The sequence below is a fragment of the Salvelinus fontinalis genome, chromosome 32 (genome assembly GCF_029448725.1).
Source record: "Salvelinus fontinalis isolate EN_2023a chromosome 32, ASM2944872v1, whole genome shotgun sequence".
NCBI classification, from domain to species: domain Eukaryota; kingdom Metazoa; phylum Chordata; class Actinopteri; order Salmoniformes; family Salmonidae; genus Salvelinus; species Salvelinus fontinalis.
In genome coordinates this window covers 16,440,314-16,453,553 of record NC_074696.1, presented here as the reverse complement: position 1 = coordinate 16,453,553, position 13,240 = coordinate 16,440,314, and the positions used below count along the sequence as shown (strand labels likewise).

Here is a 13,240-nt window from a genome sequence, read left to right as displayed (position 1 = left end):
GCCTGCCCAGCGCTGGCTGAACTGTCTGCCTGCCCAGCGCTGTCTGAGCTGCCTGCCTGCCCAGCGCTGTCCGTCTGTCCCGAGCCGTCAGAGCTGCCCGTCTGTACTGAGTCTTCAAAGCCGCCCGTCTGTACTGAGCCTTCAAAGCCGCCCGTCTGTACTGAGCCTTCAAAGCCGCCCGTCTGTCCTGAGCCTTCAGAGCCGTCTGCCAGACAGGAGCCGCTAGAGCCTTCCGCCAGACAGGAGCCGCTAGAGCCTTCCGCCAGACAGGAGCCGCTAGAGCCTTCCGCCAGACAGGAGCCGCTAGAGCCTTCAGCCAGACAGGAGCAGCCAGAGCCTTCCGCCAGACAGGATCCGCCAGAGCCGTCCAGCCAGGACCAGCCAGAGCTGTCCAGCCAGGACCAGCCAGAGCCAGCCAGCCAGGATCCGCCAGGGCCACCAGCCAGGATCCGCCAGGGCCGTCAGGCAGCCGGGATCCGCCAGGGCCGCCAGCCAGCCGGGATCCGCCAGGGCCGCCAGCCAGCCGGGATCCGCCAGGGCCGCCAGCCAGTCGGGATCCGCCAGAGCCAGCCAGCCAGGAGCCGCCAGAGCCAGCCAGCCAGGATCCGCCAGAGCCAGCCAGCCAGCCAGGATCCGCCAGAGCCAGCCAGCCAGGATCCGCCAGAGCCAGCCAGCCAGGATCCGCCAGAGCCAGCCAGCCAGGATCCGCCCCTCAGTCCGGTGCTGCCCCTCAGTCCGGTGCTGCCCCTCAGTCCGGTGCTGCCCCTCAGTCCGGTGCTGCCCCTCAGTGCGGTGCTGCCCCTCAGTCCGGAGCTGCCCCTCAGTCCGGAGCTGCCCCTTAATCCAATGGGGTTTATATGGAGGGTGGCCATTGGGAAGAGGCCACGGAAGCGGGATTTGACTATGGTGGGGTGGGGACCACGAACAGCGCCAGAGCCGCCACTGTGGACAGACGCCCACCCAGACCCTCCCCTAGAGTTTATGCTGGTGCGCCCGGAGTTCGCACCTTAAGGGGGGGGTTATGTCACGTTCCTGACCTGTTTTCTTTTGTCTTGTATTTATTTAGTTGGTCAGGGCGTGAGTTGGGTGGATTTGTCTATGTGTGATTTTCTATGTTGGGATTTTGTGTTTGGCCTGGTATGATTCTCAATCAGAGACAGCTGTCAATCGTTGTCCCTGATTGAGAATCATACTTAGGCAGCCTGGGTTTCACGTGTGTTTTGTGGGTGTTTGTTTCCGTGTTTCTATTCGTGCCACTCGGGACTGTTGTCGGTTGTTTCATTTTGTTATTTTGTTTCATGTTAGTGTTCAGTTTCGATTTAATAAATTATCATGAGCACTACCCACTCTGCGTGTTGGTCCGATCCATGCTCCTCCTCGTCTGAGGAGGAGAACAACTATGGCGACCGTTACAGTTGGCAAGACAGCACAAACTGATCAGGGACGAGGTTAGCAGTGGTTACAGATGCTGTATCTAATTCGATCATCTTGTTGTTGCAGGAATTTTCCTGCAGAGCAGGAAAGGCAAAGTAATAGTATATTTGAGGTTTAAAAAGGCTCCTCAAGTTTGTAATTTCCACTTAAAAATGTGTTAATTTTCCCGATGAAAAATGTGTCAACCCCTACAAAAGATGTCCATTAATTATAATCCACACAATAATTCACATTTCCTCTTGCTGCAGGATTACTTTCTTGCTGTAGCAAACTGGCTCAAATTAAGATCATTCATCTGTATGTAGCGTGGTCCCAGGAGTTGGCAAGACAGCACAAACAACTGATGAGAGACCAGGCTAGCAGTGGTTATGGATCTAATAAGGGATGAAATGGAATATTATTCACCATGATCTGCACCTGTCCGTTCTTGCATGAGTCCGGTGAGTTCTCACTGTCGTCTTTACATCCCCCCATCCGACAGCGCACTGCGTCCTGAACCTGGAAGAGAAGGACGAGGAGGGAGAGAAGTAGAGGAGGAGGGAGGGAAGTAGAGGAGGAGGGAGGGAAGTAGAGGAGGAGGGAGGGAAGTAGAGGAGGAGGGAGAGAAGTAGAGGATGAGGAAGGGAAGTAGAGGAGGAGGGAGAGTAGAGGAGGAGGGAGGGAAGTAGAGGAGGGAGAGAAGTAGAGGAGGAGGGAGAGAAGTAGAGGAGGAGGGAGGGAAGTAGCGGGGGAGGGAGAAAAGTAAGGAGGAGGGAGAGAAGTAGAGGAGGCGGGAGAGAAGTAGAGGAGGGGGAGAGAAGTAGAGGAGAGAGGGAAGTAGAGGAGGGGGGAGAGAAGTAGAATAGGAGGGAGGGAAGTAGAGGAGGAGGGAGAGAAGTAGAGGAGGGGGGAGGGAAGTAGAGGAGGGGAGAGAGAAGTAGAGGAGGAGGGAGGGAAGTAGAGGAGGAGGGAGAGAAGTAGAGAGGAGGGAGAGAAGTAGAGGAGGAGGAAGGGAGGTAGAGGACGGGGGGAGAGAAGAAGAGGAGGAGGGAGAGAAGTAGAGGAGGAGGGAGAGAAGTAGAGGAGGAGGGAGAGAAGTAGAGGAGGAGGGAGAGAATTAGAGAGGAGGGAGAGAAGTAGAGGAGGAGGGAGAGAAGTAGAGAGGAGGGAGAGAAGTAGAGGAGGAGGGAGGGAAGAAGAGGAGGAGGGAGAGAAGAAGAGGAGGAGGGATAGAAGTAGAGGAGGAGGGAGGGAAGTGGAGGAGGAGGGAGAGAAGTAGAGGAAGAGGGAGAGAAGTAGAGAGGAGGGAGAGAAGTAGAGGCGGAGGGAGAAAAGTAGAGGCGGAGGGAGAGAAGTAGAGGCGGAGGGAGAGAAGTAGAGGCGGAAGGAGAGAAGTAGAGCAGGCGGGAGAGAAGTAGAGCAGGAGGAGGGATAGAAGTAGAGGAGGAGGGAGAGAAGAAGTAGACGGGGGAGAGAAGTAGAAGAGGGGGGAGAGAAGTAGAGGAGGAGGGAGGGAAGTAGCGGAGGAGGGAGGGAAGTAGCGGAGGAGGGAGGGAAGTAGAGGAGGAGGGAGAGAAGTAGAGGATGAGGAAGGGAAGTAGAGGAGGAGGGAGAGTAGAGGAGGAGGGAGAGAAGTAGAGGAGGAGGGAGGGAAGTAGCGGGGGAAGGAGAAAAGTAAGGAGGAGGGAGAGAAGTAGAGGAGGCGGGAGAGAAGTAGAGGAGGGGGAGAGAAGTAGAGGAGGGAGGGAAGTAGAGGAGGGGGGAGAGAAGTAGAATAGGAGGGAGGGAAGTAGAGGAGGAGGGAGAGAAGTAGAGGAGGGGGGAGGGAAGTAGAGGAGGAGGGAGAGAAGTAGAGAGGAGGGAGAGAAGTAGAGGAGGAGGGAGGGAAGAAGAGGAGGAGGGAGAGAAGAAGAGGAGGGGGGATAGAAGTAGAGGAGGAGGGTGGGAAGTGGAGGAGGAGGGAGAGAAGTAGAGGAAGAGGGAGGGAAGTAGAGGAGGAGGGAGAGAATTAGAGAGGGGGGAGAGAAGTAGAGGAGGAGGGAGAGAAGTAGAGGAGGAGGGAGGGAAGTAGAGGAGGAAGGAGAGAAGTAGAGCAGGTGGGAGAGAAGTAGAGGAGGAGGGAGAGAAGTAGAGGAGGAGGGAGGGAAGTAGAGGAGGAGGGAGAGAAGTAGAGGAGGAGGGAGGGAAGTAGAGGAGGAGGGAGAGAAGTAGAGGAGGAGGGAGAGAAGTAGAGGAGGAGGGAGAGAAGTAGAGGAGGAGGGAGGGAAGTAGAGGAGGAGGGAGGGAAGTAGAGGAGGAGGGAGAGAAGTAGAGGAGGAGGGAGAGAAGTAGAGGATGAGGAAGGGAAGTAGAGGAGGAGGGAGAGTAGAGGAGGAGGGAGGGAAGTAGAGGAGGGAGAGAAGTAGAGGAGGAGGGAGAGAAGTAGAGGAGGAGGAAGGGAAGTAGAGGAGGAGGGAGAAAAGTAAGGAGGAGGGAGAGAAGTAGAGGAGGCGGGAGAGAAGTAGAGGAGGGGGAGAGAAGTAGAGGAGGGAGGGAAGTAGAGGAGGGGGGAGAGAAGTAGAATAGGAGGGAGGGAAGTAGAGGAGGAGGGAGAGAAGTAGATGAGGGGGGAGGGAAGTAGAGGAGGGGAGAGATAAGTAGAGGAGGAGGGAGGGAAGTAGAGGAGGAGGGAGAGAAGTAGAGAGGAGGGAGAGAAGTAGAGGAGGAGGGAGGGAGGTAGAGGAGGAGGGAGAGAAGTGGAGGAGGAAGGAGAGAAGTAGAGGAGGAGGGAGAGAAGTAGAGGAGGAGGGAGAGAAGTAGAGGAGGAGGGAGAGAAGTGGAGGAGGAAGGAGAGAAGTAGAGGAGGCGGGAGAGAAGTAGAGGAGGCGGGAGAGAAGTAGAGGAGGGGGGAGAGAAGTAGAGGAGGGGGGAGAGAAGTAGAGGAGGAGGGAGAGAAGTAGAGGAGGAGGGAGGGAAGTAGAGGAGGAGGGAGAGAAGTAGAGGAGGAGGGAGGGAAGTAGAGGAGGAGGGAGAGAAGTAGAGGAGGGGGAGAGAAGTAGAGGAGGAGGGAGAGAAGTAGAGGAGGAGGGAGGGAAGTAGAGGAGGAGGGTGAGAAGTAGAGGAGGAAGGAGGGAAGTAGAGTAGGAGGGAGGAGAGAAGTAGAGGAGGAGGGAGGGCAGAAGTGGAGGAGGGAGAGAAGTAGAGGAGGAGTGAGGGAAGTAGAGGAGGAGGGAGGGAAGTAGAGGAGGGGGGAGAGAATTAGAGGAGGAGGGAGAGAAGTAGAGGAGGAGGGAGAGAAGTAGAGGAGGAGGGAGGGAAGTAGAGGAGGAGGGAGGAGAGAAGTAGAGGAGGAGGGAGAGAAGAAGAGGAGGAGAGAGAGAAGTAGAGGAGGAGGGAGGGAAGTAGAGGAGGAGGGAGGGAAGTAGAGGAGGAGGGAGAGAATTAGAGAGGAGGGAGAGAAGTAGAGGAGGAGGGAGAGAAGTAGAGAGGAGGGAGAGAAGTAGAGGGGGAGGGAGGGAAGAAGAGGAGGAGGGAGAGAAGAAGAGGAGGAGGGATAGAAGTAGAGGAGGAGGGAGGGAAGTGGAGGAGGAGGGAGAGAAGTAGAGGAAGAGGGAGGGAAGTAGAGGAGGAGGGAGAGAAGTAGAGAGGAGGGAGAGAAGTAGAGGCGGAGGGAGAGAAGTAGAGGCGGAGGGAGAGAAGTAGAGGAGGAGGGAGAGAAGTAGAGGAGGAGGGAGAGAAGTAGAGGAGGGGGGAGAGAAGTAGAGGAGGAGGGGGAGAAGTAGAGGAGGAGGGAGGGAAGTAGAGGAGGAGGGATTGAAGTAGAGGAGGAGGGAGAGAAGTAGAGGATGAGGAAGGGAAGTAGAGGAGGAAGGAGAGAAGTAGAGCAGGCGGGAGAGAAGTAGAGTAGGAGGGGGGAGAGAAGAAGAGGAGGAGAGAGAGAAGTAGAGGAGGAGGGAGGAGAGAAGTAGAGGAGGAGGGAGAGAAGTAGAGGAGGGAGGAGAGAAGTAGAGGAGGAGGGAGGAGAGAAGTAGAGGAGGAGGGAGAGAAGTAGAGGAGGAGGGAGGAGAGAAGTAGAGGAGGAGGGAGAGAAGTAGAGGAGGGGGGAGAGAAGTAGAGGAGGGGGGAGAGAAGTAGAGGAGGAGGGAGAGAAGTAGAAGAGGGGGGAGAGAAGTATAGGAGGAGGGATAGAAGTAGAGGAGGAGGGAGAGAAGTAGAAGAGGGGGGAGAGAAGTAGAGGAGGAGGGATAGAAGTAGAGGAGGGGGGAGAGAAGTAGAGGAGGAGGGAGAGAAGTAGAGGAGGGGGAGAGAAGTATAGGAGGAGGGATAGAAGTAGAGGAGGAGGGAGAGAAGTAGAAGAGGGGGGAGAGAAGTAGAGGAGTGGGGAGAGAAGTAGAGGAGGGGGGAGAGAAGTAGAGGAGGAGGGAGAGAAGTAGAGGAGGAGGGAGGGAAGTAGAGGAGGAGGGATTGAAGTAGAGGAGGAGGGAGAGAAGTAGAGGAGGAGGGAGAGAAGTAGAGGAGGAGGGATAGAAGTAGAGGAGGAGGGAGAGAAGTAGAGGAGAAGGGAGAGAAGTAAAGGAGGGGGGAGAGAAGTAGAGGAGGAGGGAGAGAAGTAGAGGAGGGGGAGAGAAGTATAGGAGGAGGGATAGAAGTAGAGGAGGAGGGAGAGAAGTAGAAGAGGGGGGAGAGAAGTAGAGGAGGGGGGAGAGAAGTAGAGGAGGAGGGAGGGAAATGTAGGTGGAGGGAGAGAAGTAGAGGAGAAGGGAGAGAAGTAGAGGAGGATGGAGAGAAGTAGAGGAGGAGGGAGGAGAGAAGTAGAGGATGAGGGAGAGAAGTAGAGGAGGAGGGAGAGAAGTAGAGGAGGAGGGAGAGAAGTAGAGGAGGGGGGAGAGAAGTAGAGGAGGAGGGAGAGAAGTAGAGGAGGAGGGAGAGAAGTAGAGGAGGAGGGAGAGAAGTAGAGAGGAGGGGGAGAAGTAGAGGAGGAGGGAGGGAAGTAGAGGAGGAGGGAGGGAAGTAGAGGAGGAGGGAGAGAAGTAGAGGAGGAGGGAGAGAAGTAGAGAGGAGGGAGAGAAGTAGAGGAGGAGGGAGGGAAGAAGAGGAGGAGGGAGAGAAGTAGAGGAGGGGGAGAGAAGAAGAGGAGGAGAGAGAGAAGTAGAGGCGGAGGGAGGGAAGTGGAGGAGGAGGGAGGGAAGTAGAGGAGGAGGGAGGAGAGAAGTAGAGGAGGAGGGAGAGAAGTAGAGGAGGGGGGAGAGAAGTAGAGGAGGGGGGAGAGAAGTAGAGGAGGGGGGAGAGAAGTAGAGGAGGAGGGAGAGAAGTAGAGGAGGGGGAGAGAAGTATAGGAGGAGGGATAGAAGTAGAGGAGGAGGGAGAGAAGTAGAAGAGGGGGGAGAGAAGTAGAGGAGGGGGGAGAGAAGTAGAGGAGGGGGGAGAGAAGTAGAGGAGGAGGGAGAGAAGTAGAGGAGGAGGGAGGGAAGTAGAGGAGGAGGGATTGAAGTAGAGGAGGAGGGAGAGAAGTAGAGGAGGAGGGAGAGAAGTAGAGGAGGAGGGAGAGAAGTAGAGGAGGAGGGAGGGAAGTAGAGGAGGAGGGAGAGAAGTAGAGGAGGGAGGGAGGTAGAGGAGGAGGGGGGAGAGAAGTAGAGGAGGAGGGAGGGAAGTAGAGGAGGAGGGAGAGAAGTAGAGGAGGAGGGAGAAAGGGAGGAAGGTAGATTAAGGTCTTTATTATAGTGTTAAAATGAGTTTAGCTACGTTAAGACTATCATAGAGAGTAGGCTATGTTCAAACATACAGTACTTTACATGTCTTTATTGAGTACGTAACCGTTACATACGTATATATTATCTTAAGAATGTTTGATCATCTATATTAGGTTTTGTTATTGATTTTAGTAAGAGACTAGAACATAGTGTATTACCCTGCCATGAACATGTATTGTATCATTACTGGGTTTTATTTAATAGTTCAAAATCAAGAGACACACACTTTCTTTAAATGTGTGCGTTAGCATTAGTACTGTATGTATTAAAAAGTACTATAGAAATAAACGCCAAGTAATTGTTTGATTGATGGATTCAAGCACTCTTTGAAGACATTCAAAGATAAAGAAAGTGAGAGAAGAGAAATATAGGCAGAGTGAGAGAGAGAGAGGAAGAGAGAGAGAGATAGAGTGAGAGTAAGGGAGAGATAGTGAGGCTGTGAGTGCGGGAGAGAGAGTGTGAGAGAGAAAGAGAGAGAGATATAGAAACAGAGATAAAGAACAGAAAAAGACAGTGTACAACACTGTTGAATCTAGATAGGCAGCCAGTCTTCTGAGGGTTGTGTTAGGAAGATGAGATTTTATTCAAATTGAGATATGACTGGTAACTGACTCCAGAGCCACAGTGCTCTGAGATATAATACTGTTTGCTATTCTCTGAAACTTTCATTAAGTGAGCTAAAGCTAGGTAGTGGAATACATATTGTGGATCTAAATGTTCTTCCTGATAATCCTGGACTATCAGACCACTGTCATGACGTTGGCAGTGGGGGTAGGTTTATGACAGTCATAAATACCTCTTTCCCCCTTTTTCTCTCTCCCTACTCTACTGATGTGACATAAGAAAACCCCTTGGTTAACATAGAGATTCTGGGAACATCAGAAGTGGGGGGAAATGAACTATATTCTGGTAATCCGACCAACTGAACATATGCGTGGTACTTAAAGGTATATTATGTCAGTTCGGTTGCCCTCTGACACATTCTCATCAATGATAAAATGACATAAACTCTACTGTGGAAAGTCTAAACTTCAGAGGTATCGGATTCACATGGAATTGTTGTTTAATTCAAATGTTTGAATATGAAATTATTTGTGAAGAGATTAAATGTCATTTTAGCTTCCAAATGAGAGATTTGGGTTTTCATTAGTTTGGCTTCTGCTCAACCAGTGGCCCGCCCCTGTGAAGAGACATGGGTTATAAACTTTTCAGACACACCCCTCTCCCTCCACTATAAAAGCCATTGACAAAAATATAACTTCCTGTTCCGGGACACTAGGATGACGATCCGATGTCAGAATGGTTCAGATAATAACTACAGAACTAAGCCAACATCAGCATGGACATTTTAGTTGCAAGTGGTATGAACTTTGAACTCGTATTCACTACAGAAGTGATACCGCCTAGCCGTTGAGTTAGCAACAGCCGCTACAAACGCAGGTTAGGAAGGACAGTCAGAGTATCCCGTCTACTACACACAACGTTACTCCAACGTATCCAGTGACATTCTTCAAAGGGCAGAGGACTCGGGTTGGCGATACGGTCGTCCATCTACCACCAACCTACTGAAGCGCAGCTCAGATTAAATATTTATTGCATTTTCCTTTTTCAAATGGGCGGTAATTCAGAATGCATAAGATACTGTATTTACGATGGTACAGCTTCGCCTGTTTCCCAGTCTCCCGCTCTTTCACTAAAACCCCGCCCCCTTTCTTTGTGTAACAAGCTGTCATATCTATTCTGCCCGCTAGGGACGTTTTCTTTATGAAGGCACTTTGTAATCAAGTTATGATTTAATTGTATATGTGTGATTCTGTGTGATTAGTTAGGTATATAGTCAATCAATAATTAAACCCAATTTTGTATTGCTGATTCAACTTGTTAGCCAGGATTCTTGCAGATAACAAAGGATTTACCACTTTCAGATGAGACTGAATAAAATTACGATTAATGTGACTGCTATGGATGTAAAATATTACTAAATCTTTTAGAGTTTATTCGAAAGATAACAGCTCTATAAATATTATTTTGTGGTGTCCCTCTCTAGTTAATTACATTTACATGATTAGTTCAATCAGGTAATATTAATTACGGAGAAATTATTTTATAGAATAGCATGTCATAGCAATTAATCTGGCACAGCTAAAGACACGACACCACCATTTTATTTTGTTTGCAATCGCAACAAATCTGCTAAGACCCCAAACAAGGATGATCAAAAGCAGCACTATAAATTGTCGGACAACCCAAAGATTCCTAGATGCCCTTCCAGACTCCCTCCACCTACCCAAGGACGTTGGAGTACGAAAAACAGTTAACTTCTTATGGCTGCAGGGGGCGTATTGAGTAGCCAGATAATATGTGCCCATTTCAAACGGCGTCGTACTCAATTCTTGCTCGTACAATATGCATATTATTATTACAATTGGATAGAAAACACTCTCTAGTTTCTAAAAACGTTTGAATTAATTCTCTGAGTGAAACAGAAATCCTTCTGCAGCACTTTTCCTGACCAGGAAGTGAAATGTCAGAAATCTATGCTCTGTTCAACCTCATGCCTATACATGGGCGTGTTACGTAGGAGTCTACAAACACTTCCTACGCCTTCCCCTGGTTGTCAAGATGTGGTGAGAGAAGAAATTTCGTGTCTATCTTGGTCAGAGGTGGAATAAAAGGTCTTTGTTTGACGTGACCGTCCATTTCCTGTTTCTGGAGCGCGCGAAAGAGGACACGGATATGGCTTCTGTTTAGCTGTCGTTATGAAAGACGAACATCTCCGTCTTAGATTTGATTTGATACATGTCACCATATCATCGTAACGTATGTTTTTTCAATATAGTTTAATCAGATTATTGAAACTTTTTCGGGAGTTTTGCCGTGTTCCGTTTTCTAACTTTGTTGACGTTGGAGTAATCCGTGTCACTTGGCAAGTGTCCATGCTAAATGAAGAGGGATATTTGCCGTTCCAGATCAAAACAACGACTATTCTGGACAAAGGACACCTTATCCAACATTCTGACGGAAGACCACCAAAAGTAAGAAACATTTTATGATGCTATTTCTAATATCTGTCGTGCATGTTGACTGGTCGTGGGCGCCCAAGTGTTTCTGGCTATTGTGGCTATGCTAATATCACGCTACATTTTGTTTGCGCTGTAAAACATTTAAGAAATCGGAAATATTGTCTAGAATCACAAGATGCCTGTCTTTCAATTGCTGTACACTATGTATTTTTCAGAAATGTTTTATGATGAGTAATTGGGTATTTGACGTTGGTGTCTGTAAATATTATGGCTGCTTTCGGTGCAATTTCTGATTGTAGCTGAAATGTAAACTATGAATTATACCTGAAATATGCAAATTTTTCGAAAAAAACATATGCTATACAATAAATATGTTATCAGACTGTCATCTGATGAGGTTGTTTCTTGGTTAGTGGCTATTATTATCTTTATTTGGCCGAATTTGTGATAGCTACTGATGGAGTCATAAACTGATGGAGTAAGAATATTGGTGTCTTTTGCTAACGTGATTAGCTAATAGATTTACATATTGTGTCTTCCCTGTAAAACATTTAAAAAATCGGACATGTTGGCTTGATTCACAAGATGTGCACCTTTCATCTGGTGTCTTGGACTTGTTAATGTATGAAAGTTAAATATTTTAAAAAATATATCTTTTGAATTTCGCGCCCTGCACTTGAGCTGGATGTTGTCATAAGTGTACCGGTGTCGTGCTGCAGCCATAAGAAGTTAACCATCTAACCGAGTATATACATTTAACCTTGCGTAATACCCTAGATGCAGTCGCACCTCTTAAAACAATTTGTCACAAGAATTTAGTTCTCTGGTATACAAAAAATACCTGAGCCCTGAAGCAAACTTTCAGAAAATTGGAACGGAAATGGCGCTCCATCAAACTAAGTTTTCCGACTAGCTTGGAAAAACAGTACAGTGCAATATCGAAGAGCCCTCACTCTTGTTCGATCAGCTTACTTTCCCAACCTGATTGAGGAGAATAAAAAAAATGCAAAAAGTATTTTTGATACTGTCGGAAAGCTAACTTAAAAACAGTATTCCCCAAGAGAGGACGGCCTTCACTTCAGCAGTTTTTATTTTTATTTCTTATTTCACCTTTATTTAACCAGGTTGGCCAGTTGAGAACAAGTTCTCATTTACAACTGCGACCTGGCCAAGGTAAAGCAAAGCAGTGTGACACAAACAAAAACACAGAGCTACACATGGAATAAACAAACGTACAGTCAGTAACACAAAAGAAAAGTCTATACACGGTGTGTGCAATAGAGGTAAGAATTCATGAAATTCTTCAACGAAAAGATCATGCTGTTTTGCCTGCGGCCATGGAACCCTGAACTGTTCACCAGACGTGCGACCTTGTCCCGGACCTGCTGTTTTCAACCCACTCTATCTCTCTATATATCTCTCTATATATATTTATATCTCTCTATATATATTTATATCTCTCTATATATATTTATATCTCTCTATATATATATATTTATATCTCTCTATATATATATATTTATCTCTCTCTATATATATATATTTATCTCTCTCTATATATATATATTTATCTCTCTCTATATATATATATTTATCTCTCTCTATATATATATATTTATCTCTCTCTATATATATATATTTATCTCTCTCTATATATATATATTTATCTCTCTCTATATATATATATTTATCTCTCTCTATATATATATATTTATCTCTCTCTATATATATATATTTATCTCTCTCTATATATATATATTTATCTCTCTCTATATATATATATTTATCTCTCTCTATATATATATATTTATCTCTCTCTATATATATATATTTATCTCTCTCTCTATATATATATTTATCTCTCTCTATATATATATATTTATCTCTCTCTATATATATATATTTATCTCTCTCTCTCTCTCTCTCTCTCTCTCTCTCTCTCTCTCTCTCTCTCTCTCTCTCTCTCTCTCTCTCTCTCTCTCTCTCTCTCTCTCCCTGTCTTTCTTCTCTCTTTCTCACTCTCTCTCTCTCTGTCTCTCTCTCTCTCTCTCTCTCTCTCTCTCTCTCTCTCTCTCCTCTCTCTCTCTCTCTCTCTCTCTCTCTCTCTCTCTCTCTCTCAGACCTGCTGTCTTGACCTCTGAATGATGCAGACAGATGGTGTCGACAGACATGGCAGCTCTGCTTCTAGATCCTAAGCAACTTTGAAGTATTTTGTTTTTTTGTGTGTTATTTCTTCTATTATTAGCCCAGAACGTTTTTGGATAACTTTTGGATATCAGAGTGGCGGTAACGCACCAGCATTACAACCAGGAATACGACATTCCCAAATTGGATCCTTTCTTTGTACCCCCCAGGGAAATGTAACTTATCCCAGAGGCTACTCCAAGACCACCCAAAGAGAATCCTCTTCCGTTATAGTCACAGCTGTGTATATTCCCCCTAAGCCGATACCACGACAGCCCTCAAGGAACTACACTGGACTTTATGCAAACTGATAACCACATATCCTGAGGCTGCATTTATTGTAGCTGGGGACTTTAACAAAGCAAATTTGAGGAAAACGTTACTGAAGTTCTATCAACACATTGCCTGTAGTACACGTGCTGCTATAACACTTGACCACTGCTACTCCAACTTCTGGGATTCCCACAAAACCCTTCCCCACCAACCCTTCAGCAAATCTGATCACTACTCCATTTTGCTCCTCCCTTCCTAAAGGCAGAAACTCAAACAGGAAGTACCATGCTAAGATCTATTCAACAATGCTCTGACCAATCGGAATCCATGCTTCAAGATTGTTTTGATCACGTGGACTGGGATATGACCCAGGTAGTCTCTGAGAATAACATTGATGTATAGTTCATCAGGAAGTGTAGAAGGGATGTTGTTCCCACTGTGACTATTAAAACTTACCCAAACCAGAAACCGTCGATGGTAGCATTCATGCAAAACTGAAAGCGCGAACCACCGGATTTAAACATGGCAAGGTGACTGGGAATATATTTTAATACAAACAATGCATTTATTCCCTCTGTAAGGCAACCAGATAGGCAACACGTCAGTAGAGAGACTAAG

The 13,240-nt window shown here is 47.5% G+C and overlaps 1 protein-coding gene across 1 annotated transcript in view; it reads right to left on the bottom strand.

Annotated features, from left to right (window-relative positions):
- Window positions 1-13,240, bottom strand: part of LOC129830522 (adhesion G protein-coupled receptor B2-like) — a 564,124-nt gene that overhangs the window by 80,946 nt on the left and 469,938 nt on the right. The window contains exon 25 of the mRNA XM_055893092.1: window positions 1,840-1,932. Within this exon, the coding sequence (XP_055749067.1) occupies window positions 1,840-1,932 (93 nt within the window). The remainder of the gene's footprint in view (window positions 1-1,839; window positions 1,933-13,240) is intronic.